The 27,672-nt window shown below is 52.3% G+C and overlaps 1 protein-coding gene across 1 annotated transcript in view; it reads left to right on the top strand.

The window, feature by feature from the left end:
- UBE2QL1 (ubiquitin conjugating enzyme E2 QL1) overlaps positions 1-25,935 on the top strand; it is a 36,402-nt gene extending 10,467 nt beyond the window's left edge. The window contains exon 2 of the mRNA XM_079145316.1: positions 24,648-25,935. Within this exon, the coding sequence (XP_079001442.1) occupies positions 24,648-24,779 (132 nt within the window). The 3' untranslated portion in view covers positions 24,780-25,935. The remainder of the gene's footprint in view (positions 1-24,647) is intronic.
- The last annotated feature ends 1,737 nt before the right edge of the window (positions 25,936-27,672 follow it).

Below are 27,672 nucleotides of genomic sequence, written 5' to 3'. Positions count from 1 at the left end.
TCTCTTCTTGGTTATTCTTGAGCAACAGAGAAATGGGAAATCCCAGGAGTCCCTTCCTGCTGTATCTGACACTCACAAGGCCACTGCCTCAGAGTAATACTTTTAAAAGCACAAGACAAAATGCACTGGATTCATAGGAAACAAATTATACTTAAGTACAGTTGTCACGTTTTTTTAAATGTGATGAAATAAAATATGAAATAAAAAGCACTTGATTAACACACTAAATATTGAAATTCGGAGACATATTCAACATCTCTCCTAATCTAGTGGTAACGAGCATCAACTTTTCTAAATATCAACAACTATAATGTGACTTTGAAACCTGGGGTGTACATTGCCAACTGTCGGGGCGTTCTAATACTGCTGGGGTCTTCCACAGTCAACCACAATCTGAGAAGTAGGGAACTGCAGCTAGAGGTGAAACAGGGACATCTCCCCTCTCGAGCTCATGAGTCCTGGGGAATGCGCAGGCTTCAGGTGGGAACTCCAGGTGGTGCCTGGTTCCCCAGGGTGATGGCCATCTTGAAAAGACTGCACAGCTCATCCTGCAGCTCATGGCCAGAACCATCAGGCGTGAGCTTTGGGAGACCAGTAGGTGTCTCAGGTCTGCCATGTCACTCTTGGGTGTGTCTGGAGGCAGAGGCAGCGCCATTCATTACTGGGCAGTCAGCTACCTCCTCTAAACAGGAAAAGCAGGAATCAGTGGCACCTGGACTCTTAACACTCAACGGAAATGATGTTGGCCAGTTCCTCAGAGAGAGGAGGTGACCAACAGATGTCCCTCTTTAAAAGAAGTAGAATATTTGTTGAAGTACATACCAAAAAAGAGTGTGTACATCCACCGTGTGGAGGGTCCACTGTTAGTATTTCATAGTCATATCAGCGTCTCGTTGGCCTAAATTTGATATCTGACCACAACTTCAGAACTATTCCCAAGACACTCAGGGCAACCTCCCTTCTGTCCTCTTAGATTGCTGCCTCCATGGACGGGTGTCCTTACCTCTGTTGGCTTCCCCTTGTCCAATCATTCTGCAGCATCAGACGTTGTTTCTGGTAAAGATCATGGTGGTGTTCTTGTCCCACCACAGACCTATAGCTGGATTTATTCACCTTCTCACTTTGTTCTCTTAAGAATACCCTTCTGTTAGTAGTATCTTTACATTAACTCAATTTTTGCTGGTGTTATGTTAGAAAATTACATAGAATATTATCATTTATAAAATTTGCTCTGTACTCTCTAGCTACAAGCCAAGTGTTCTCATAATTCCATTAACCACTGTTGAAATTACATCTTTGTTATAGAATACAATGCCCACTGGAAAACTCTGGCTACCATTTTGTTTTATGGTGAAAAACTTGTTGGTAAATCTAATCTAAAATTCTGTACAAAGCTGTGGACTCCAGCAATTCTCATCGCTCATGCAGAATGAACATAAATTATTTCAGTATAATTGAAAGAAAACTTCACTGTGGCCCATTATACTTTGTCTTTCCAATTCTCTTGGGGAAAGCCCTTTCTCTAGTGGAATTCAAGATAAACCTAACTTACTGTAGGAATTGATGAAACAACTCATCAGAATGTGAGTGGATGTTATGGGTGATGTTCCGGCCATCGGAGGCTCACCAGCAATGGAGTGCCAATAGCTGCTTTACAGTCTCTTAGTTTCTCAGTCAGCTGGGGCCTGGGGGGTGGCCCTGGATCTGGGAAGACTTGGGGGAGACCAAATAGCCATCTCTAGGGTTCTTTCCAAGTCTGAAGCCTCACGTGGGTAGAATCAGGATTCTTTCAAGGAGAGGGACTGGCACACAGTGCATTGATGCTCTGGGATTCTGGCAGTTTTTATTGTACTGTGACCATGTTCCCACACTTCAGCAATATCAGAACTTCGGCCTGAGATCGTTATAGGCACAAAGCACTCTCCTGTCCCCAGTGTTCCTCAGCTTTCCCTGAATATTATTCTAAGAAGGAATATTGTCTTTTACATGGAAACAGAGTACATGGTGATAGCTACGTCAGTTTGCAGGCTTAGGCTATGTTGCCGTAACTACCTCTTTATGTTTGTAAGGATTTTAGCATTGTAGTTAGCAAATGGAAACAGTTCTACCCAGTAACTCAGGCTACTTTCTCTAATTTATGTCTGTCTTTCACTCCTATTAAATGCAGTATTTAACTATCATATAACCTCTGGGTGAAACCATTTCAGTCACCCTGTTCTAAGAAAGAGCGGGCGGGTCCTTGGTTCTCACAGGGAGGCTCCCACATGGTCTCCAGATCCAAAACTGGTTAGAGGTCTCAGTGCCGCATGAGGCTTCCCAGCCCCACTGCAGGTTGCTGCAGGCCTTCCCAGCCTCGGCCCTGCCAGCTCTTTCATAAGAGGTAAACCCAGCCCACTCTGTGGCAGCTGTCACTCGGAGCTTGACATAGTTAGTGGCCCTGCTGGGCACCCACGCATTAAACAAGCGTAAGCAGGCCTGCCCATCATTCCCCTGTCAGGCCTATCAGATGGCCCTGCACCATCTCGGTGACCAGAAGATCCTCAAGGACCCCAGACTCAGGTCTTGGTTAGCACCCAAGCTCAAAAGACACCTGCAACCTGACTATGGGAAGAAGTGTGGGAAGATGAGGAGGAGAGATACCCCCAGGGGCTGGGGTTGTGGCTCTTGCTTAGCATGTGTGAGGCACTGGGTTTGATCCCCAGCATCACATACAAATAAATAAAATAAAGGTCCATTGATAACTAAAAACAAGAGAGAAACCCCCTCCCAGTGATACAGGTCTCCATCAAGGAAGAGGGAGGATGTGGCCACAGAGGCAGCCTATAATTGAGGTGGGCTGCAGAGGGCTAGACGGACCCCAGAGGGCTAGACGGACCCCCAACCCTCCTGTGCATTCAACTTCAGATGCTACAAAGCATGCAGGGTTTCTGGAAGTCCAAGAGTGGGAGGAACAAGAGGGGCTGGCTGTCATGAGGAACAAGCAAGGACTCTCGAGGTGTCGTGACTGAAGGAGGTGATCCCTTCCCCTGGGCCTGACTTACCCTCCTTCCTTCATAGCCAGATTTCTAAGGTGCATCTTCTTCTTTCCGTGTTGTCTCATGTCGATGCATCACCAAGTCCAAGTTGCAGAGTTCCCCAGATTGAGAGCCCTCTAGTTAGAGGGGGTCAGTCCACCCTGCTGGGCTGGACAGACGTGCTCGCCAGAGGACTCAAAGAAGTGACTTAGCCTGCGTTCGGGGCACAGCAAGCCCACCCAACATTCCTGTGGGACCATCCCGACAGAGTTTGATGGAAACTCCCTCTTCACCACTAAGTTCAGTTCCCTGGCAAGTTGAGGAAGACACTGGGATCTCCACAGCACAGAGGCAAGTCAACACTTCCAGCTCCAAGACCTGCCTTGAAAGGCTGTTGTGTGGTTGTTTGGTCTTTAACGAAAATAATGCAGCGATGTTAACTGGTCCCCTAAGTCAAGCCCAGTCTGGGAGCCTGGTAAAAACAGCGAGTGTGTTTCATAGGTAATCTGCCCTTCGGCCATATGGATCTCTGAATCATCCATTTCTTCACTATTGACTTTCCCTCCCTTTGTTTGTTGTATTTTCTGCGTGATTACAGTAATGATCAGCATGTTGTACAAATCTTAGTTTTCTCCCTCTCCTTCAGTCTCTTATTTCACTGTTTCCTGCTATACTTTTAAATCAGTATGTCACAATACTTAGAGATCAATGTTTAGAAACTATTTCAGAATATTCTAGAAGGTTTTACTCCAGAACTGGGTAAGTAAATCCTTTGAAAAGTGACTTTTTGCAAACTACGAAAGCATGCCATATTCTGAATATATAACACACTGACTTTGAGGAAAATCTGGGGAAAGAGTATGAGTTTTGGAAACAGCAGTGAAGGGGAGTGTGAGGATCACGGGAGCAGATGCAGCGGCAGGTAGAGTGGTCTCCGCACGGGGAGGACAACATGGTGCAGGACACGGGCGTGTGTCCCCACTGTGGGACTGGAAGGTGGTTGGCTCTTGGTGTGTGCCCCCCTACACCTGGACTGTGTGAGCCTCCTCATTTCTAAGATCTCAAAACTCAGTCAGGTTCAGCATTTGTGCTGTGATTTTATAGGTTTCATTCCAGAAGATTCTAAGGGCTTTTTAAAAACAAATATCTAGAATTGCATAATTAAGCAGAGTTGAGGAGAATAGGCATAGTGAACAAGATCACCTGTAAACCAAGATCTCAGTGATGTGACATTTGGCACTTCCTGTCGTCCAGATTGAACCCTCTTCCAGATGTATTAAGTTCTGCAGTGCAAACCATGAAGCTACCAAAGCCTTACAGTCACACGAGACAAAAATCCCAGTTGGAGGTGGTGAGATGCTATCTTATAAACAGAAAAGAAATGAGAAATCGCTCCCAGTCGGTTCCCGGGGAGCTGCTGAGCACGTGGGGTTTGTTTTGTCCCTTTGTTGGTCTGTTTGAGTTTCCGAATGTCTTTATCAGAAGTGGCTGGTGTCCCTGGCACAGCAGAGGGCTCTTGGCCACTGGGCTGCATTTCCCAGTTGGAGGATACATGAATGTCACGCAGAGGTCAGGGAGTGGCCAAGATGCCTGCTCTCCAGCCAGGAGCTCAGAGCTGGTGACCCCCTGCCAACCAGCGGGGAGTCTGGCAGGCGTGGCCGGGAGGGCCACCTCTGCCCTGGGCTTCACTGGTGGGTACACAGCTCAGCACACCTCCGGAACCCCTGGAGGATGTGAATGCCCTGGTGACGTTTCCCCAGGGTCACAGCTCCCTGGGTGTTCTCACCGCCTGCAGGGGGGCCTTCGGACCCTGGAGGGCACCCCTCCTGCCGCTGAGGTGGGCTTCGACCTCCTCAGACAGGGCTGCGGAGGCCAGGTCGCTGTGTGAATGCCCTGCCTTCTTGGGTTTTTCCGACTCTTCCTTGAGAGGTGTTCACCTTGAAATTTCAGAGCTAGGTGAAGAGGCAGGCAATTGAAAAGATTCTTCAAAAGAATATTTTTATCTCATAAGAGAAAGTTGGGAGACAGGAAGAGAAACTGCCACCGAGTCACTTATCTCAGGACCCAGTCGTTCTGCACCTTGGCTCCTGCTCCTTGGTGCTGCGGTTGCTCTGTCCCACGGCGGGGCGGGGCCCTGTGCAGGGCTCCCCTGAGGCCTCGCAGTGTCAGGTCCCTGCTCTGTCCTTGCTCTCCCCTTGCCTGGGGCTCTGACTTGAACTGGGAGGTGCAGCTCACAGTGTCCCAGCAGTTTCCTCTTCCAAACATGGGAGCAAGAGTCCACCTCCAGTCCTCCTAAGAACTCGGTGGGTGTTCCGGGGAGCATTCAGCTCAGCCCTCTGCGTGTGCAAGCTAGTCGCAAGCCCCCTTCCATTGAATCCCACCCACCTTTCCAGGCACCTCTGGATGTAGGTTTTCCATGAAGCATCTGCTCTTCCCTCTGCCTGGGTTCCTGAGTGCTCCGGGCTTGCTGGAGACTGGGCTCCCAGCTGCTGGGCTGGGCACTCCCAGGGAGGGCAAGCAGTGTGGCTTCTGGCCTGCCACGCAGGACCTCAGGACAAGCCCAGACCTTGCTCCTAGTGGGCATTCAGCAAACACTGTAGGACAAAATTGAGTTGGTGCCCTTCAGACACGGCAAGATCATGAATCATCAAAGGAAGACGGAGGGTGTCTAGTACTTTGTAATTGCAGTGCGGGGAGAGTGGACGTTTTTAGCAACAAAGCAATGCTCAGTTGAAGGGCGTTTTCTGGTTGACACTGAGCACGGACTCATCTCACTGCCGGCACCCCGCGCATGCCATGTGATCGGAATTTTCTGTTTTTCTCTGAACATCGAATGCACTGGTCACGGTGTTTGAGCAAACGAGAACTGGCTTTATGAGGTTTTGTTGCTAATCATGCACCCTTGAAGCATCGTGATATTGCCAGCCAGAAAATAAAGCAGGGGCTAGTTGGGCAGAGGAGGGGCCTAGAGCAGAGATGGGAAGCCAAGGGGCTGCTCAGTGCCCGCGCTGCTGGTCCACCTACTGATCAGCACATCGGTTCTTGGCACTTATTTCATTGAGCAGTTTATCGTGGAGAGTTTTGTTTTAAAAACTCTGTAAACACCTTTTGTTTTGTTTCTTTGTTGTCTTTCCTGATTGGCAATGATGGCTTATGCTATGTGGGAACTCATCCTCTCGAAGTTTCTCCCCGTTTCCACCAGGCCCTCCTTCCTTCCACTTGTGGCTTGAATGTTGGAGCCTCTGTTAGTCTGTAGGAATATTGGAGGGCTCCTGAAACGGGGCCACAGACCAGGTGGCTTAAGAACAGAGAAGGCTCACTCTCCTTCTGGAGGCTGAAGTGAGATGGAGTGGGCTGGGGTGGCCCCTCCCCAGCCTCTCTGCTGGCCTTGCAGCCAGCTGCCTCCCTGCATCTCACAGGGCTGTCCCTCTGTGCACATCTGGTCCTGATCTGCTCTTGTAGAGGACACCAGTGGGATTGGGTCAGGACCCACCCAAGAACCCATCTTAACTTGATCACTTCTGCAGAGTCTGTTTCCACATGCAGCGCATTCTGAGGCGCGGAAGGCCGGGACTCCGAGACACAGATGTGGGGAATGTGGGGGACCCCTTTCAGCCCGTGGCAGAGCTTGGTCGTGTGGGCCCCCTGGACTCTCTGACACAGCTTGTGTGTGTCCAGGCTCCTCTTGCCTGTCCTTGCCCAGGTCCCTCACTACCCCTACTGTCTGCACCGGCCACTTCCAGGCCCCGGCATCAGTGACTGGCCTCCCTCCCTGTCGGTGGCCCTCCCTCATGGAGGACTCGAGCGCCCGTCTGTGTTTCCCAGCTCTCCTGTCCACTCTTTCCAGTTCCCGGCTGCCGTAACCTCCTCATGCCTAGGATTCCTCCTCGCTCTGTCCGCCTGGTTTCTCTCTCTGCTTTTACCAGAGCCAGTGAGCAGGAACCTGTCCCTCTTCCTCTGCTCTCTCCTTGTTTCCTCCTAATTCCTGCATGATTACTATTTTTTGTTCCACTTTGTGTTTTCAAGGCCTCTGTGAACCTCCTCCCCGTCCCTATTCTTGTGCTGCTCCTCTGAATCTGTCCACAGTTTGAAGGGTTCTTCCCTCAATTTTCTTTCCAAACACCACTGTCCTAAGAATGTCCTTCCTCTGCCGGGCTCGCCAGCCTTCCGTCTTCTTCTCTGCTTGTTCCTCAGGAAAGCTGGTCCTCTCTCCCTGGACCAGCTTAAGGGTCACCCCTGCTTTGTGCATTTGTCAAGTGGCTCATAGAAAAGGGTGGTCTGGCAAAGCCAGAGTGGCATGGATGGGCCAGGCAGGCAGTGTAGACATGTGGGTGGATGGAAAGGAAGCCAAGGATGATGACTGGGTCATTACTTTAACCAGCACCCTGGGAGTCAGGGCTTCTTAAAGGCCGCTCTGGTGGACCAGCTGAGGTTGAAATTTCTATGGTGAATGTATTTTATGCAATTGGTCTTTATGCTGATCCACCCGAATTGATGAGCTGTTTTTAATTGAGTTATTTTTATCATTTCAGATGTCCTTGCCAAATTAGATATAAGATGCTTTCTGAAAGCTCTCAATTTCACTTTTTGTGGTAATTTTACTCATTCAATTTATAGTTACATCAGAGAACAGTGGGTCATTGGTCATTTTATTTATCAAACTGGTTGGAAATAGCATTTAACAGGTGTGCAGGAGGTACACCAGACCTGTCTCAGGTTTCTCAAGGAGAACATTGTTCAACCGTTTGCACATTGCATGCGTTTTTCATTTACTCAGAAGTGGGGAAATTCATTAAAATGCCTCCAAATATCACCACCAACCAGTGTGCCACTGAGCCCCGAGAACAGGGTAGGAGCCCTGGGCATGGCTGGCAGAGCTCCTCGCACACTCAGCCTCCCGCCTCTCACCTTTCTCAGGTGCCAAGCTGCTGCCAAGTCGCTGCCTCTCGCTGTTGGGACTCTGAGCTCTGGTTGGGTGACAGGGTGCCAAGCCCCTGGAGCTCTGGCTGCGTCTCCTCCATAACACTCGCGTGGTCTCCCTGGGTCCACACACAGCTGGCAGAGGGCACTAAACCTGCTTTCTGTGCCCCGCCTCTGAGGCTGAGCAGTTACAGGTGTTACCGGACTGGAGACTTTCTCCATGAACTTCCTGAATATCAGTGTCTAGCCAAGTGTCATGAGCCTAGACCCTAATCAGATAGAGAGATCCAAGACTCTTTGTAAACTGAAAATAGGTTTGAAGTATTTATATAAATTTTTTATTGAAATAGCATAACTTAGATATTTACATTTTAATTTCAGGATGACACCCCTGACTTTTATAATATCATAATTAAAATGACCCGTAGGGCTTTTTCTCCTATAAATGCACCTGTAAGTGGCTTTAGCCCAAAACCCACTTACATGAAAAGTAACATAAATGGAGTTTCTGTCTCGCTGCCTGTGACTTCGATCTGCCCTCTGATGGTAGTGATTCCATGGAGAAGTAGGTGGCTCCCATTCGGCTCAACTTAACCAGCACCGTTCAGCTGGAATCAAACACCCGTCTGCAGTAAGTGAACGCAGGACATGCCTTGTGACGGGTCTTGGCATCAGGGCCTCCGTCCACACACGGGTCCAAGAGCTCAGAGCCAGTGAGCCAGGCCAGAGTCAAGGCGCAGCCCTGTGCACGTGGACCAGTGCGAGCATAGGACACCAAAGGCTGCAGTTGTTTAGAGAACAGGGCTTGGCACTGTGTCTTGGACCTCTGAGTGATGGGCTCTCAGAAGACCTATCCTTCCCAGGAGGCAGTTCTGGGAAGGCTCCTCTGTCCATCTCCAGGTGGCCACTGCTGTCCGGGCCTTCAAAGAAACAATGAGCCAAGGTATACTTATAGCACAGCTATCATTACCATTACTGTTTTACAATTCTTGCCATGAATGTCCTTTGCTTTGGTGTTTCATAAAAGACTGGGAAAAGCAGGTCGTGTGGTCATACTTCAGATTTTAATGGTGTGTACATGGCTTTCTAAAGTCTACAGCCCTTAAGACATTTTCTGATAAGAGAAAATAGACGACACTGACTGTATGGAGTTTATGCGGTGCCAGAGGGCAAGGCAGAGACTGAGAAGTCCCAGGATGCCTGTGGGGGAGCAGCCTTTTCTGCATGCGTGGGCAAAGGCATGCGCACACACTGCCTGGCGGGCCTCAGGGGTCCAGCTGCGGGGCCCTGCTCTTCATGGTGGCTGAAGTGAGCCCATCTTTTTACATGAGTACAATGGCTATCTTTCTGGTAACTAAAAGACCTGGACCCCTGGCATGGGGTGCCACGATGACTAAGCAATTGGACAGTCAGGACCCCCAGCACCCCCTGTTGGCAGCAGCCCGCATGGACATTCTGCATATCAGGTTTGCTCTTGTGCCTTCAGTACCTCAAGAGATGCTCCAGAAGTAGGGCAGAGGGTGGGGACACTCCACAAACCCATTGGACACGTGTCAAGGTTCTCCTGGTTATCTTGTTGACAGCATGAGACCAGAACCCCCGGCCACTCCACCCCAACGATCATGGGACTTCCTAATCTCACTGGGAAAGCATCTCATGTTTTTTAACTTACACATTTTATTTTATTAAGGCTTACCATCTTTCATATAGTTGGGATTTATTTTCTTTGAGGTTTATATTTTGGGGTGGTCACTGAAATTTCTTATTCCACCCTCTGTCCATTTTAAATGTGATTGTTATTTCTTACAATTTTAGAAACTCTTTCTGTTAAATTGATTCCTAGGCCTCTGCATTAGTTGTTCATTACTGAGTAACAAACCACCCCGAAACTCAGTGGCTTAGAGCAACACACAGCTCCGTCTTGCAGCTTCTGGGCTGCCTGGTTGGACGTCTCCAGCTCTGGGTCTGTCAGAAGCTGAGCAGAACAGGGCCAGCCCTGCAGTTGTATGGGAAGGTTTGGCTTAGCCAAGCTTTCCAACAGCCCCAGGACCACTCAGGGGTGGTGGGCAGCTCCATTCCTGAGTGGCTCTTGACTGGAGGCTCCACAGTCACTGGCAGGTGGGTGTGTCCATGGGCAGCCTGTGACTTTCCCCAGAGGGAAGAGCGGGAGAGCAGAGAGCACCCAAGACAGGGGCTGCAGCCTTTTCCTGGCTCAATCTCAGACAGGACACCCCAGCACTCTTGCCACCTTCTGCTCCACAGAAGCAAGTCACAGGTCCTGTCCCCTGAGGGGAGGGGACAAACAAGGCGGGAGCAAGAAATTAAGGTGTCCTTGAGGACACCCTGGGTGCTGTCTGCACAGGGCCATTGGCATTTGTTGATCTGTGAGAGAGCCCTTGTTTTCATTTTCCTTTCTAACCTGTTATTGACATACAGGAAAACTAATTTTCATGTGTGCACAGTAAATTTTTGCACATATATTAATTTAAGCCTCCCTTTTCCCATAACTTACTTTTTACCTCAGGTACAGAGAGCTGAGGCCCTGCGGTTCACACAGGGCCCTTCTTGCCCAGGGCCCCCCGTGTTTGGGACAGACATTCTTCAGTGCACTGAGGCCCTGGGAAACATGAAGTGCTGTTCTGTGTGTGCATACTCAGGGTACGGTGACGGGGACAGCACTGTGTCCTGGGCCCCCCTCTTAGATGTCTCACGCACAGCTCAGTCCTTCGAGTGGCCACGTGGCTGGTGGCTCCTCATGCCTGGCACATGGCTCCACTGTGCAGCGTACTCAGGGTTTGTTCCTCTGCTGCCCAGGAAGCCCAGCCCCCTCCCTCTCTGCGTCTTCAGAGCACTCCCCAGCTTCTGGGGATAGATGTGCAGGCGGGAGCGCCTAGATTCATCTGCCATGTGTGCTGACTTCCTCTAGGTATGACCAGAGCTTTCTGGAAGGTCTTCAAGGGCCAACCCCACACCTCCTTGCCAACAGCCAGCCAAATCCTCCTTTCCAGTGCTGCCCCTCGGCAGGAGATCAGCAACATCTCTTGTGTGTTCTCTGACTACTGGCAAATGTGGATGTCACCCTGGATGCTTGTCAACCATTCAGATTTTCTGTCATTTAAATGTTAAGTTTTATGGTTTCCTGGCTTTTCTTTATCAATTTTCAGGAATTCTGTTTTCCAGATCTTTCTTACTTGTGTTGGTTTTTGACGTTGCCAATATCTTCTTCCAATATTTTCTCTCTTATTTTTTAGGAAATAAACAAACTCCCTAGCCTGGAAGTAGTTGCAGCCATCTCTTTTCATGGGAAAAGCTGTGTGTAGACCCCTTCCTTACCTGTCTGCAGAGATGCCCTCTGTCTTCTGCAACTGCCTTCAAAACTGTGCCCTTGGCATTCTGGGTCCCTCCTCTGGACCCTTCTCTGTGTTGCTGCTGGTTAAGACCAGCTCCCCCGCTCCACACTGTGTGCAACCGTCCCTGAGCCCGCCCACTGCACCGCCCGGCCCTCTTCTGCAGTTATGTGCTGCCGCATTTATCCATCGTGATCCACATAATGACTCTTTTACTTGTTTCCTGCTCCTGTCTAAGCATGTCTTTGGCATATGTGTGGTGGTCAAATACCAAACAGACCAGGACCCTCCTCTTTGCTCTGCTTTTCAAAATTGTCTTAGCTTTTTGTGAAAAGATTTCACTCCATGTTACAAATTTTACTGAGAGCAGAACCTCAAGTTTCCATAGGTCCTGCGATCCCAGGCTAGCCCAGTGCAGTCTGATTTGGGGTAGACTTTCACATTGTGGAGCCCCTGTCTGGAGCACCTGGCCTCCAAGTTCACAGCTGTAGGGAGGGTCAGTGGGCATCACCTGCCTTCACTCATGATGCTTCCGCTTGCAGTCACTGGCCGGAATGTGGCCACAGTCTGATTCTGAGAGAGGCAGAAATGTAAGAAACACATGGCAGGTTGGGGAACACAAATGCTCCCTATCAAGTCAAGGTCCCTAAAATAGATGAGCCTTTGATTTTATGTGTGGGTAATTCTGTCATCTGCAAATAACAAAGTTAACATGATGTTGCATCTCAGTACCTCAGAAAAACCCTCAGTTAACTCAGTAATGCCAGAGGCAGGCAAACAAAGCCAGAGCAAAACTGTTTTGTAGCTTTAAATATGAAGATGGAATAACCTAGCTTTTCGTCATCTTTGAATCTTAGTGCAGGCCAGTGCAAATATCACAATAACAATACCAAGAAAATTAATTCCTTACGCCAGTGGACAGAATGCACCTGGGATTAACTTCTCCCTTACTTGCACAAGGCCAGTTTTGATGACTTTCTCTTTAACTCCTTTTGACATCTCGCATAGCACCATCCACAATAAGGCCTCCACAAAATTGTTGGCTACAAACATAACAACATGTTACATAAGTACTTTGAGCAAAATCAAAAGATTTTACTTTGAAATGCCAGTATTCTGAACATATTTGCCTTGTTAAAAACATTAGTTGATGTGATCAGAACTGGAATGCTGATTGGAGTTTTGAGCCGGTAGGGTTGAAGCCACCATGGCTCATGCACGTGCATGTACAGTCTGGGCTGGCCCTGCCATGATCTGTGACTTCCTGATGCCTATCCAGCATGGAGCTTCTGTTCTCAGGTTGCTAATGACAACCACGAGTTCACCATGGTGTGATGGGAGCCGGGCACTCTGTGTTACAGTAAGGTTGGGAAGTCCTGGCATATAGGTGTTTAAAAATCCCAACCATGTGCTGGTACATCCTGTGACTACTGATTCCAGGAGCAGGCTTGGGCTGTGGAGAGTGTGGCCACTTACTACCTCTACTACCATGGGAAGCTGTTTGCCCCAAGTTCTCCACTTGATCATCTGCGTAATTATGAGCTTCCAGCTGTGATATAAGGGCCTTCAGATCAGGGGGTGGTAATTCTTCAAGATTCATCATCCTCTGCTGGAGCACCCAGTGGGCGCTGGGTATATAGTTGTGTGATGCTTGCATTGAATTCCTGCCCACCCAAAGAAGGAGTGAAGGTAGTCTTGAGATTTCCTCGTAATAGGTTGAGAGTGGTTTTGAACATGGACCCTGGGGCCCAGCACTGTGAATTCAGATCCCGGCTCCCACACGCATCAGCTGCAGGTCCTTGTGTGACTTCAGCCTGTGCCTCTGTCTCCTCGTCACGTCTCCCTGGACGTGGAAAGTCCTTGATGGGGCTGACATCTCTCCACCTTTATCGCACTGTGACGTAAGGGGTGCTGGAAGGTTTCTGGGGATGCTTGTAAAAATTAGTGATTGGATTCTCTACTTACTACTTAGCTAAAAAGCAGAGACTGTGTGGCAACACCCTCATACAAATTAAAGAATTTAAATCAGAACATCTCCCAGAGTAATGACCTAAAAGTAATAATAGCCATCCCAGTTGCTTATAGGAAATCTCTTTCTAATTTTATTAGGTCAAACAAAATCAGTCCCTCCGTTTTCTAAGCTTTTTAACCAGAGTCTAGAAATTTGAATTTAGAATCAGCTTTCTTGCTTGATTACAATCTTAAGACTATTTTATGGTAATAGAACATGATGTTTTCTACAAAGATCTCCAACTTGTTTTGGCAACACCAACCAAGCTATTTCTTGCTGTGTCTCTGCCCAGTTTCCTGGCAAATGTGGAAGACCCGGGTCCAGGGGCACCAGAACCATGTGCAGAGCGGCTGCACGTTTTCAAGGGTGAGGTGGCATCTCGCAGCCCTGAAATCGTGTGAGGCTCTTCCTTTTCACTCCTTCATGACACCGGCAGTGCGGAGCCTCCTTTGCTCAGAGCTCCCGATTTAACAAGAAACCAGCGTGAGCAGAGCTGGGGTGTGGAGGAGGGGTGAAGGGAGCCGCAGCCAGAGGCAGCCAGCCAGGAGGAAGGGTCCTCCGGTCATGGAAGGAAGCCCTGGCTGATGCTGTGGCAGGGACTGGAATCTGGCCCTGCTGGAGGTGGGTCAGCAGGTGTACAGAGAGCTGGAGAGTGACCAAGAGCAAAGGTGGCCTCCAGCGCAGAGAGGCCCCTACTTTCCAGAGCTGGGCCCCTGCTGTGGCGGCTGCACTGCAGGTAAGTCCTGCAGAAGTAGGACTCAGGGAAGGCACTTGGCTTTAAGGTGCACTAGGACTGCCGGGCGGCACACCCCCGGTGGCTCGGAGCAGTCCAGGGTTCGGGACATCAGGTGGCCAGCGCCTGCTTGGCTACAAGATGCATATCTGGGATCTCAGGGGTCCTGGCTCTGGACTCCTCTTCCTGCTGGCAGCGCGGGACCAACCATGTGCTGAGGCAGTCATTATTTTTCCACTGAATGGATGCTTCCTTTTGCACCCACAGCCCTGGCACCTCATTAGCACTTCATTAGCAGCCGCTGCACAAAACAATCAAAACGGTGTTCTCAGGGCAGATGCACCGAGCATGTTCCGGTGTGTTATGAGGATTGGGTGAGTAAAGGTTTTGCAGCACATAAAGGTCTAATTTCCCCACAGGGGGAAACATCCCACCCTGGGGCTCGGGGTGTCCTTGCGGCCTCAGGCTGGGACTGCAGGGGGCGGTGCCGCGCACGCTGCTCAGGAGCTGCTGGTGTGTGGGCCATCTGGGGGTGCAGAGCCCCAGCTAAAGACCCCTGCAGCGTTCCCCGAGCGACACCACTCCCAGACTCACAGCGTGATGGTGGGGAAGGGGCTGGAAAAGCAGCAGGTGCTGTGCAGCACCTTAGGCCCCTCCAGCTGCCCAGGCCGCAGTCAGCTGCCCGTCAGCCTGCCCGTCAGTGTCGCCCACTGCCCTTAATTCATTTCGTCAGCAGGAAAGGTAGCCGTCCCCACTGGAAACTAGTGCCCTCCACAGGATGTGCCACTTCCAAGGCCAGGGTGGCCCCTCATGTGACAGGTGGGGTCCCTGCTTCCTGAAGACCAGCAACCCACTCCAGGGACTCACACATCCAACCTCCAGCCCAGCTTTCCTGAGCTGGCCTCCACCTGACCTGGGCCCAGTGGCCACCAGCGTCCAAGGCCCTTGGTCACATGAGGGTCCCCATGTCCTTGGAGGCTAGACCACCCTGGGGAGACCAGGGGCAGGAGGATGAAGCCTCCACACACCAACTTGAACCACTCACACCCCCCAGGGAGGGACACTGATGACCACAGTGCTGCCTCAGCCAGATGAGGACCTGCCTGCCACAGGCTCTTCTCTACCTGCCCACCTCCCCTGCCTAATTCCCCTGTCCACCTCCCCCTGTCCAATTCCCCTGTCCACCTCCCCGGCCCACCACAGGCTCGCCTCCCCCTGTCCACCTCCCCCTGTCCTCCTCCCCTGCCCACCTCCCCCGTCCACCTCCCCCTGCCCACCTCCCCTTGTCCACCTGCCCCTGCCCACACTCCATCCGTCCACCTCCCCCCTGCCTACCTCTTCCTGTCCACCTCCCCTGTTTACCTCCACCCACCCACCTCCCCCTGTCCACCTCCCTCAGCCCACAGGGCCTCAGAGACCAAGCCCAGCCCCAGCCGTGGCATCCTCCCTGTGTGCTGAAGTTGGCCACCGTCTTGGGCCCACAGCGTTGTCAGTCACAGTGGGGTTCTCAGCAAGTGACTTGAGACGCAGTTCCTGGCGTGGACTCAGCCCTGCAGACTTGCTGCCACTCTGGTGGGCTGAGGTGAGACTCTGGAATCCACCCGGTGTTCCCCACCAGGACAGCTGTGGCTGGAGTCCCTGCCTGCCCCCCACATACCAGCAGACCCAAGACCCTGGAGCCGTGTGCAGGCTCTTGATGACATCAGTTTACAGACAGGGTTGGCAGGGAGCTTGTTCCACTTTGCTCACAATTAGGGAGTTAGGAAAAAAATGCTCAGGGCAGGAAGTCAGTGCCTGGACTTTAGCAGTGTCCACTGGAGACGGCTGTGGCTGGCCTGGTACAAGTGTCTGTCAGGCTGAGTAAAACTGGCATCACCTGAGTGGCAGAGGCTGAAGCTGTGCATGCCAAGTGTCCCGGAACGTGGTGTGTATGCATCAAAGTCAGAGTGGGCGCTCCGTGCTTCTGCCTGGCTCTGGGGAAACAGCAGATACCAGGCCTGTTCTCGAGGCTTCCTCCACACCCCACAGCAGGAGTTCCATCCGTACCAGGCGCCTAAAGAGAGGAAACCAAACTGAAGTCACCCGCTCTGTCCCCGGAAGCCCTCCCGTTGGAACCAGGCAGCCCGCTGTTCAGCAAGTCGTGGGCAGAAGTGGGATCTCACTGGCCCTCTTCAGAAGACCAGTGGAGTAGTGACGTCGGCGCAGTCAGTGATCCGTGCAGCCTTCTTGTCGCTGTGTTTCGACGGCAGAACAGACCACGAGGGACAATGATATTCATTTTAGGTAGTCAAAGCCCGATTCATAACATTTTCACCCTTCAGTTTCTCCCAAAAACGGATCTCCAAACTTCCCATTGCAGTCCCGCCAGCTTTGTTTATCTGATGCTGCAGAAGTTCTTTTTGCATGTGTCAACTCCTGCGCTGCGATCCGCGGTGTGAAATTTCTGTCATTACACGTCCCATTGCTTGGGGAGGGAAGCCGTGAAATGTCACCCACAGGGAAACCGTCTGCAGAGCGAGAGCTCCGTGCACGTGTCGCCTGGCCGCCTGCGAAGGCTCATCCCTCCCGACCCAGTTTCTCGGAACAAGCGCGTTCGGGGTCTCGTCAAGCTCACGCGGCTCCTGCTGGCTGGGGCAGAGCGAAGGCAGCGTCTCCCTCTGCTCTGACACGTTCATTACCCAGCCCTCTTCCCCGTCATGTCCCTGGTGCAATCTTGGGCTCCTTCATTTGGGGGGGGGGGGTGTTTCCCTTAAAGACATTGTCATAACTGTTACCTGCATGAAGGGAATTGAAGAGTGGGAGCCGTGAAGTGAAGAGGTGTCTACCTGCCTGATGATGGACAGCTGTCGAGTCGACAGCCGGCGGCAGGAGGAACTCAGGGCTGCAGGTGGATCATGCCCACACGCGGGAAGAGTGGTCCTTGCAGGCAAAGACGCCTTCTGTCTGGAATGCGGGGAGCGGGTAACTCTCAGAGCATCTCGTTTCTCTGACAACCGTCTGCCCACTGTGCTTCCCTGGGGCTTGGGAGCGTGAACCCTGGGAGGGACAGAGGCCCGGCCTGGGTGCACCCTGCTGCCTTTTGGCATGCAGCTCCAGGAGAGCACCCAGGGGGACCCTGTGTCCTGCCCCTCCGTCAAGGCAAGTGGACAATAGGAGGCAGCCGTGGTGCCACGCACGGGCTTGCAGCCACAGGTGGCCACAGGTTGGACAGAGCAGAGCTGCACCCTCCGGAACAGGAGGGTGGCAGTGAGCCAAAGGCACCAAGAATGGGGGCAGCAGGCAAAAAATAAGCAGCGGGCGAGGAAGCCCTAGTCTCCTTTTCAGACTCTGCTCCAACGTGAAGGGAGGGCCTGGTGCCCTGAGGAAGACCGCATGCCAGGAGGGCAGGGGAGCCAGGAAACGCCTCGTTCCTTGCACATCACTGCGTGGGATCGGGCAGCGCCGACCTGGGTCAGGGTGACACCAGGAGAGCACTCACTATGCCTTAGTGGAGCCCAGCCAAGGAGCAAGCGTTCAAGGAAATGCCAGGTGCCTCGTCTGCATCATCCCCTGGGTCTGCCCCTGGGAGGGGGTGTGCTCAGGACACTTCCAGAACCCTCCGTGTCAGGCAGAATTGTCTCTGAAGGAGAAAACTCGGAAGCAGGAACTGTGTTGTGCTAGATAATGTTTTAGCCTTGGAAACGGAACACGGTGTCCTTGGCTGGGCATCTTCCTTTTGCATTCTGTGCCTCAAAGAATAAAAGACAGATTGCCCATTGTCTCGGCACAGGGCCCTGAGTGGACAGAGCCTCGCCAGGGTGTGTCTGCCGGCTGAGAATCAGGCCAGGTGTGCGTGGAGGCCCAGGCAGCACAGCAGGAGCCCAGAGGCTGAGGCAAAGGCAGACTCAACGTCCTGACAAGCTCCAGTTGCACCCCACTGGTAAATAATAGGGTGCAGGAGGGAGTTACATGCTGAAAAGAGGTACAGAGGGACAGAGGAATTCTCTGGTGAGGGAAGGTCCTGCGTGCAGGGGCAGAAGCCTGGCGGCAGTAGGGTATAAAGCATGCGGTCACTGTCTTGTCTGGCTTCTCTTCCATCAGCGACCCTTCCCCTGCTTCTGAGGGCTGGCCTGACATTGGATTCAGATGCCTCCAAAGCCAGACACTCCTGCTCTGACCCCAGCTCTCAGCCATAGCTAGCAGTGTGACTTCAGGCATCTTGTGCATCTCTGTGTCTCAGTTTCCTCATCTGTAAACAGGGCTGGTGATTGCCAAGGGTTGCCCTGGGGTGCTAGGTGGGAGGATTCACCCCGTCCTGAGAACCATGCCTGGGACACAGTGCACTTGAATGGTCCTTTGCTGTCACTCCACAGTCCTGCCAATGAAACTCCCTGGGGTCCAGTTGCTTAAGCAAAAGTGTAAGAATTAGTGGAACCTCCAAAAAAATTTTTTTTGAAATAATCATTTGCTGTCATTTACATTTTTAGCAAAAAGTTCCTTTTGCTGCCTGCTTCCTGCAAGAAATGCCATCTGTTTTAAAGCAGATTGGACGATTGCTGGAACTTTCTTTCAGGCATGGGGGAGAGATGCTCATGTTTTGTGAGTTTCTGTGAACTGTGCCTTCAGTGCTGCTAATACTTAAGGACTAGTATGTGATAGTATCAAGGAAAGTGACTTCACTTTCATTTTTAATATATATTTTTATTTGTTCTAATTAGAATGCATTTACGCATTGTGATAAATCATACATAAAGGTAACCCAGTCAATAAATGGGTTAAGGAACTGAACAGACACTTCACAAAAGAAGACATACAGTTGATCAACAAATATATGAAAAAATGTTCAACATCTCTAGCAATTAGAGAAATGCAAATCAAAACTAAGATTTCATTTCACTTTCATTTTTAATGAGCATTATCAAAATCTAGACAAAACTGGTTTGCAGGCCCAAACCAGGAAGCTGACTTTGTCATCTGAGAAGTTTCACAAATTTAAGAAACAATCCATGAGTTAGCTAATATGTTGGAAAATATTTTAGAGATTAAAACAGAGAATCTGTGATTAAGATTTCTTAAAGAAAATTTCTAGAATGTTCTGCCAAAGGACATTTCCTGTTCAGAGGAGCCCCTGAACAGGAATGCTGGTCATTATTTTTTTCGTTGCCCTGAAGATTAAGCAGTGCCCTTAAACAGCTGGGTCATGGTCCTATCGTGACCTCTGTTGGACTCTCCCCACAACATCTTCCAGGCCCCCATCCTCCTTCTCTGGACCATGACAAGAACCTAACTGGACAAAAACCCAACTGGCCATAACACCTCCCAAATGGCTCATCCCCAAAGAAAACTGACCCAAAGCGCTTCTATGCAGAAGACAGGTCTGAACTCTGCAGGACGGGTGCGGAGCTCTGTTGAGCCTCCCTCCTGACACGGGCAGAGCTGCATCCTCCGAAAAGACACAGGTTGAAATTCCGATCCAAGATGCTTGGGAGCAGAGGTGTTTCTGATTCCAGAATCTTTGAACTTTGGAATATTTGCATAAAATTTACAGGCTGAATATTTCTAACTAAAAATTTGAGATTGAAAATGCCTCAAAATTTGAAACTTTTGTCGATGGGGCTATGGATGTCTAAATAATGTAAGAAACCAAAGTCACGCTGGGCAGGGGCTTCCGCCCAGCACCAACTGAGGGCCAGAGTCCACGTGCGGCAGCACAGTGGAGGGGGCCAGAGAGAAGGGAGGCTGGCCCTGCTGGAAGTGGCCGCCCAGATCTGTGTGCCTTCCTCCGGCCCTTCCTGGAACACCCTCCCTGGTGGCTCTAGGCAGCTCCACAGCCCCGGCCATGACTCCGTCTTCCGGCTCTTGTGGGTGCCCCACCCTTGGCTTCAGGGGCCCCAGTGGGGAGCCCCAGCTCTTCTGCAGCCTTCAGTAAGTCACTTAGTGGAAGCTCAGATGTGCAGCAAGGCCTGAGGCTGGATGAAAGTCTATTGCACTGGTCTGTGTGCAAAGGTGCCTCTGATAACTTCCCAGCAGGCAGGAGCTGAGTCTGGGTCAGCCACCATCCCACAGAGGCGGTGGGACTCACAACCATGGGGAACTTGACTGTAGACAAGCCCCGTGCTCGCTCCAGAGCAGCACACTTGCTCCAGAGCTTGCCCCACTGTCCTTGTGTCCCCGCCTCTTTCTGCCTCCTGGCCTCCTCAGTGTGGGTACCTGCTGGGCAGAGTCCTGATGACAGGCACCGAGCGCCCCAGCCTGAAGGTCTCCCCATGCAAACTGCCACCCTCCAACCTGGCGCGTGCACCTGGGCTCCCTCCGCTCAGCCAGAGGCTGCCTCCAGCCACTGCTGGGCTCCAGTCCATGGTCACTGCACTACAGACAGTCCCTCTTCCATTCTTGCTGTCCAAATGTCACCACTGTGGCCACATGTGTGCTTTAATATGTGCTCTTAAAACAAAGGAGGAAGCCCAGTGTCTTCCCAAGGGAGCCCCTGGCAGCACTGCCGCGAGCTCCCGGTCTCTCCCCAGGCCAGGGTGAACGCCAGTCTGAATCGACACAGCCCGAGTGTAAAGCATGGGGCCAGGGCTGCCGAGGGCTTTGCTATCAGACTTCAGAACCAGCAGCCACTCCATCGTCCAGGCCCAGGAAGGACACTCAGGGACCTCCAAATGGCCCGCCTGTGATTCACAGGCAAATGAAACTCAAACACACCGAGAGGGCATGTCTGCAAGGAGAGTAAAAGAAAAACCTAATCCAGGGAGAGATACAGGATCGGACCCATGGGTGCCAACCATTCGAAATGGACATGACTTAAAGGCTGAGATTAAACATGTAAATACAATATATTGGATTTGCCTGGAGACATTTTTGGTACCAAATAAATGGAATCACAATAGCACATGAAAAGTCAGAAATTTTGTGTTTTTTCAAGAAGGCAGAATAAAGTAGATTTAACAAAAGGAAACACCCCTCCAGGATAGTTAAAAAAAAGTGAAAAGCCCTGTCTATTGTGTTCACCCTAAGCCTGGCAATGGGCCAAGCATCTTACATGTTTCAACATATCAATTCCCTATAAAACTCCAGTGTTGTATACTACTCTTAATACACTTAATTTACAGATGAGGAAATTGAGATTCAGAGAGGTTAAGTAAGTTACCTAAGGTCACACAGTCTGAAAGCAATTCGAAGCCAAGTCTATTGAATTCTGCCACTCCTCCCCCACCTGGCACACAACACACAGCCTTAACATTCCATCCCCAAACCCACTGAGCATCTGCCCATCGTCTCCAGAGTGTAGCAGACTATTTTGAGCCTGTAGTGGGGGCTGATTTCCAGGCTCAGCTCAAGTGCCATCACACAGAAATCTTTCTTGACAGACCGACCCCCAGGCCCCTCTCTGCCCTCCTCCCTCCTCTCCTCTCTGCCCTAAGCTAGTACCCATCCTACCCTGTGGGCTCAAAGTTCTGTGAGGACCAGACTCCTTTCTCTAGAGAGGCCTACAGTGCCAGCCACCAGCCCCTTCCTGGGGGCACCGAGGAGGTACCTGCCAGAGGCCGAGGGCTGGGCACCCCTGTTCTGTACCATCTCTGTTCCACAAGCCAGGGGCTGCCCCCTGTGGGGACATGTGACAGTCTGCCCCCTGTGGGGACACAAGTCCGTCATCACAGCTCAGGGCGCCCCTGCTGGGCCCGCCACAGAGTACCCAAGCGCAGAGGCCCAGCCCCAGCAGCTACGGTGCATCTGCCCTCTTGTCCCCGAGGGCCCACCAGCAGCCTGGCTTGGCCCCCCAGCACTGAGGCGCTGAATGAATGAGCAAGCCATGGGGGCCAGGGCGGTGCGTTAGCTGTAGAGAAATGTCACCCTGAGCAATGGTGGCTGACCCACAAGGGTAGAGGGGAAAATGGAAGATCAGAGTGGAGCAGCACCCAACAGTCCCCTCCGACTCTTGGGCCCCAGAGGACTCTGAGCACGGGACTTTTGGGGCTTAGGTGGCACAGTCCTCTGACTTCCCAAGTGCCGTGACTCTGAGTGGTGGCACAAAGCCACTTTGGGGTGGGATTTCCTCCCAGCGCTGAGCACAGTGTGTGGGCAGAGAGCAGGAGCATCCGCAGGAAGCGTCCAGGACTCTGAGCATTTGCTCAGGGACACTCGGGGACACACAAGGTGGGGGAATGTCAAGAGAGCCACGCCGGCTGTGTCCACACATCCCCTTTCCTCCCGGTTGCTGCCCACGTGAATTCCCAAAAGACCAAATCTCAGGAGGCCGTGTGTGAAGCAAGGAGAGTCACTGGTCACCAGCAGCAGCCTGGGCACCAGGGCCGGGTCTCCCTCTTGTGCCCTGGACGTGTGGGAGCATTTCAACAGGAAAGGCTCAGTCACCCTACAGGGTCGGGACACCGTGTGCCATGTTGGAATGACCACTCCAGAGAGGACAGGCGTCTACGAAGGGGGCTCTGTGGACTGAAGTGTGGGGAGGCTCGGGCTGGGAGCTCCCCCGGGCAGCCGAGTGTCCTGGCCCAGGACAGCCTCTGTCTCCGGCTGCCACACTAACGGGAACTGGGCTCGTCATGATTCTGCGGGAAGAAAGGGCAGCCGAGCTGGCTATTCCTCTGGGTCTTGTTTGCTGCTTCTGTACAGTTGGGACTTTCACAAAGGACAGGCAAGGTGTATGTTCCTACCAACAGTGGCAGAATACCCGAGACCCCTGTGAGCCGCTGCTTCGTAGGGAACACTCCTGCCCCTGGCCATGCAGACAGCTGGTGCGGGGGCTTTCAGCTCACAACCCACAAGTCATGCCAGACTCTCAGCGTTGAGAGAAAAAGTTGGAGGGCTGAAAACGCGCACTTATCCAAAACTCCAGCCCTTGCTACCAGCTCCTCCAGGACGCGGGAGTGGACACCAACATCCCCAGTGTGTTCAATGGCACAACCTGGCCCCTCTCAGTCACATGTAGGTGGTTATGGACGTGGTACCTCTCAGCAGTCCCCTCTGTCACATGTGATGCAGAACCAGTAAGGGACAAAGTGAGGAAACCCAAACCAGGAGTGGTATTGTGGGACACGGGGGCACTTCCGGCCGTCGGCAGCCAGCGACTCCCTTCCTCTCCTCTCTTCTTCCTGCTCCTTTGCGCAGGACGTTTGATGTGAACTCAGCGGCCCCTTCAAAGGTGTCCCTTCCCCACCTGGATTTTTGCCCCCCACCCAGCCAGGAGTGGCTCTGTCTGCCCACTGATGCAAAGGCCGCTGCTGAGAAGGAGCCCCGGCCCCAAGTCAAATGCACACGACAGCCCTCCGTCCCCAGGGCCTCAAGTTCGGGCACCATTTGCCAGAGGATTCAGAAGTCAGACCAGTTTCTCCCACTGCGGGTCATCAGAGAGCTAAGGTTGGGGGACACTCCTGCCTCCGGCCACACAGATCAGGTGGCTTCTGCCGCCAATGCCTGTCCAGGGCAGCAAGCTGCAGTGTGGTGTAGGAGGTGGCAGTGCTGAGGCCCGGTGCAGCTCAAGGCCCCTCAGAGCCCACAGCTGCGCTACGCAAACAGGATCATAACTAGGAATACGCAGGGCCTGTTCAGAGAGCGCGGCCACGAGTAAAAGCCCGTAAACAGCAGGAGGCGGTCGGTGACCATTAGTAGGCCCTTGTCAGTTGTTGAGATGCAGCCAGGTCTTCGGGATGTTTCTGCCCCACGTGTGGAATGCTTGCATGAGGCGCTCAGGGAAACGGGCAGATCCCTAGGAAACTCAGGCCGGGAGGGACGCCCTCGAGGCTGAGGGGTGACTCAGGTGACCTCATCCAGAGGCTGCCCGAGGAGTGACTGAGGCTGGAGAAACGGGAGCCGGGCAGGGCCAGCACTGCCCCAGCTGCTGGCTGTCCTCTGTGTGCTCGCGCCTGCTGATGCAAAACGCCACATTTCCCCGCGGCTCTCCAAGACCCCGTCTCGGCTCCCTTCTCCTGGTCTAGCGCCTTCTTGTGCCACCTGAGGTAGGACCGGACACTCACCCCTGCAGAACCAAGTTCTGGGTCTCAGAACAGCATGCTCTTGTCACTGCCAGGGAGGGCCCCTGCCCCTGCCCCTCACCCACCTCCCAGGCTGTGCAATACACAAATGTCTCTACAGTGACATGAGTGACAGGAACTCACTGTTTGATTTTAAAAGTCAGAGCTTTCAAATCCGCCTGCGAATGTACAGACCCACACATCCATGCACCAATGGACCCGTCCCACCGCCACCACAGAGGAACTAGAACCATCATTCCCAGCCTTCTGTGGAGGGAGGGGAGGAAGCCGGAAGCTCATTCGCTGGGGCTCATGTTGGGTCCTAGCTGACCTCTCTCCATAGGGCTGGTCCTTCCCGCCATCTGGGGAACAGGCCCAGGCCGCCTTCGTGCCTCATGAAATGAGCATATTCGGACGAAGCCGAGGCCGCGGGTCTGTGACGACGGCCTGCAGGCCCTACAGCTTGGCCTGCCCCGAGCTCTCCGTCCGTCTTGTGCCAAGGCTGCAACGCGTGGGTCTGCCCAGCCCCAAGGCCAGCCGAGAGGGCACACCAATTCCAAAGGTCCCGCGACTTGTGTGTTCTGGGCCGAGCTGGGGGAGCCGGAGCTGGGGCTGAAGTTCTAACCTGCTTTCTCTTCTCACCTCACACAGGGACGGATCTGCAGAAAAGCTGGCAAGTCAAAAAAGTCCTTCAGTCGCAAGGAGGCAGAAGCCACCTTTAAGAGTTTGGTGAAGACTCACGAAAAGTACGGCTGGGTCACCCCGCCCGTGTCTGACGGCTGACCGCCCGTCTGCATCCCCGCACCGACTCCCGGACCCCCCACCGCTGCTCACCTCCATCCTTTTCTACTCCAGCCAGAACTGCATCCCGAATGCCGAGGAAGCGTTAGGTCATTAATGAACAGGCCTGTTGACAGAGAGAGGGAGCGAAGGCCGCTCAGGACGACGTTTCAGTGATGAGTGAATGGTCATCTCCAAGCCGCTTTGTCCACCGCCCAGACGGTGACGTTTCCCAGCCCGCCGCCCCTGCCCTTCCCAGCACATGGCCCCCGCTTCCTCCCATGACCGGAGCTCCAGCGAGCAGGCGGGTCCCTCAGTGCTCTGCCAGCTGCAGCCCCAGGTGAATGGCGCCGTTCCTACTTCCCAGGAGCACCTCCCACGATGGGCCGGCCGGCCCTTTGCTGTGCTCTGTATCTGTGTCCCTCTTCCTGGCAGGTCAACCCAACCTGAAGACATGTCTTTCTTTCCGTGGCCTCTGGTCTGCTGCGACAACATTTAGACCTCATCCGTGCTGTGACCTTCGGCTCATGAAAACAGACTTAACGTGGCCAGGTTCTAGTGAATTAAAACTTCAGCTGCCCACGTGGTGACCATTGCTCGCTGTGCTGATTCCGTGGTGTGCTGCTGTTCCCAGATAAACCAGTGCCCTTCCACGAGAGAGAGACAGGGACGCTGCAGCCTCCAGGGTGGACAAGGTGCACCCCTGGGGCTCAGCAGTGACAGAGACGGCAGCGTTGGCAGAGATGAGGAGGCACTTCGGCCTGCAACAGTGCATTGGTGTCCCTGTCACTGGAAGCAAAGGCAGTTTTCCACTAACGGCCGTCATCTGACACGTTGGACTGTGTGCGCTTGTGACGGGGACGCAGCTGCCAAAGGAGTGATCGTGCGTGACTTGCATGGCCGGGTCTGTTTCCTCCCCCAGTAGTCACTGTGTGTCCCCCACGGTTGAGACGCGGGCACCTCGTGTGGTGTAAACCTCCTGTTATTTAATCTCCCGCCGTTCCATTTTTCTCTTCTGTTAAGTTACTTAGAACTTTCTAAGAAACTCCATGAAATGAGGGAATACTGTTTATAACTACTTGCGGAAAGAGGTAAAATGTTCATTCCAAGTGGAAAATCTGATTGGACACATTTTAAATAAAATCATGCATACCTGATACACTGACTCAAGAATCCAATCATTGTGAGCTAGCCTTCCATCTAAAATATTTAATCTGCTTTATAAAATTTTAATTTCTCAAAGACCGTGAACACCAAAACTTGTGCTTCAGGAGCAGCACCTCAGCCAGGACTTGCAGTCTTAGGAACCCATAGTCTCTGCAAAAATCTCACGGGTCAATACAGTCCCAAGGGGCAGCCAGAGGGCTGAACAGACTCTAGCTGAAAGCCCTGCGGGAGGACTGGTCGAACCCACCCTGACCACTCACGTTCTCCCGTGGGAGAAGAAGAGACTGCTTCTGGGTGGTCACCAACAGCTCTTCCGGCAGTTTGGCTACTCAGGTTGCTGTTCGCTTTGTTCAAGGGTTGGGGGACGCGAGAGGCTTCGCCTCAAATGACAAGGTCTGCTCCTCCCAGGTTGACTGGGGATCAACGAAATCTATCCTTTATTGTTGCTTTTATTTCCCTACCCTTCCTCATTTGTCCCATATACACAAATGCAGCGTCCAGGCTCAAATGACACACTTGAGAACCCCTGACCTCTTGCTCAGGTTCCCTGTGAGCTACCGTGGTCAGGACGCTCAATGACAGTGCACTTGTGGCATTACCTATCTGATCCCCGATGTGGAATTCTCCATGCTGGAAACCAGCGGGGGACTGATGGTCTTTGGCCCCTGGGACTGTTGGCTGGGATGGAATTACTCTTGGGCTTTGAAGACCTAGGCAGAGACTTCTCCTGGCTCAGGAGAGCACTTGAGTTTAGCAATGTCCAGGTAATATAATATTGAAAGCAACTTAAAAAAAAAAAAGTATATATCCAAAGCTGGGTCAATTTATTTTTTTATCAGCTGATGGAAAATGGTCTGCCATTGTTTCCAGTAGGCAGGACAGAAAGGTGCTGCCAGGAGACAGGTCCCCACCCCCATGGGCTCCATTACTGCCGACAGCCAGGCAGGGAGACATGAGCTGGAGCTCAGCCTTTCGGTGCACCTGGAATTTGGTTATTTTGCTCAGCCTTTCCATTAGGTTTGCTGGAAACCTACAGAAGAAATCAATTCTTTGGTGAAAGAAAAGCAATTTTTCACTTAAATAGAAGGGATTTTAGATTTTCAAAGCAGTGACAAATAACATAAAACACTCCTCTTGCTCTGACTCCCTTTGTGACATCCTACATCATGACAGGCAAGAACACTGGTCCGGTCAGACCCAGGCTGTTACATTTGGCCACAAGCCTCTTTCTTCCCCTCTGCAGGACATCAGGACATGCCCACCTGTGGACCCCGTGGGAGAGGAGACTCAGGCCCTGTGGCCTGGGGTCATGTTCCCATAAAGCCAAGAAACGGATCCCTCTTCAGACAGACAGCGAGGGAGAGGTCCACATCTCACCAGCTGGAATGCACCTCAAGCCAGAGCCTGCCGATCCAAAGGAAGAGAAAACACCAAGGCCAGTGTTTCCCACTGCACCCACCCCCGCCCCTACCACAGCCTTCACAGCGCCGCCACAGCCTGGCTCCTGGGCATGTTCTCCCTGGCCTGCCAGGGCCAAGGGGAACCTCCAATGGGTTTATCAGCTGACTGTCTACAAGGTCAGGAAACACTTACACCTTAGGAAGTCCTCAGGAAGCTGCAGGACTATTACCCACCCCTTAAATGACACAGTACTGCCATGAAGGTCACAATCTCCAAAACCCATTACTCACAGACACCAGGCTTTAGGCCTAAACCAAGTTCATCCCAT

Source organism: Sciurus vulgaris (assembly GCF_902686455.1).
Source record: "Sciurus vulgaris genome assembly, chromosome: 6".
NCBI classification, from domain to species: Eukaryota; Metazoa; Chordata; class Mammalia; order Rodentia; family Sciuridae; genus Sciurus; species Sciurus vulgaris.
This window is presented reverse-complemented; position numbering and strand designations above follow the sequence as displayed.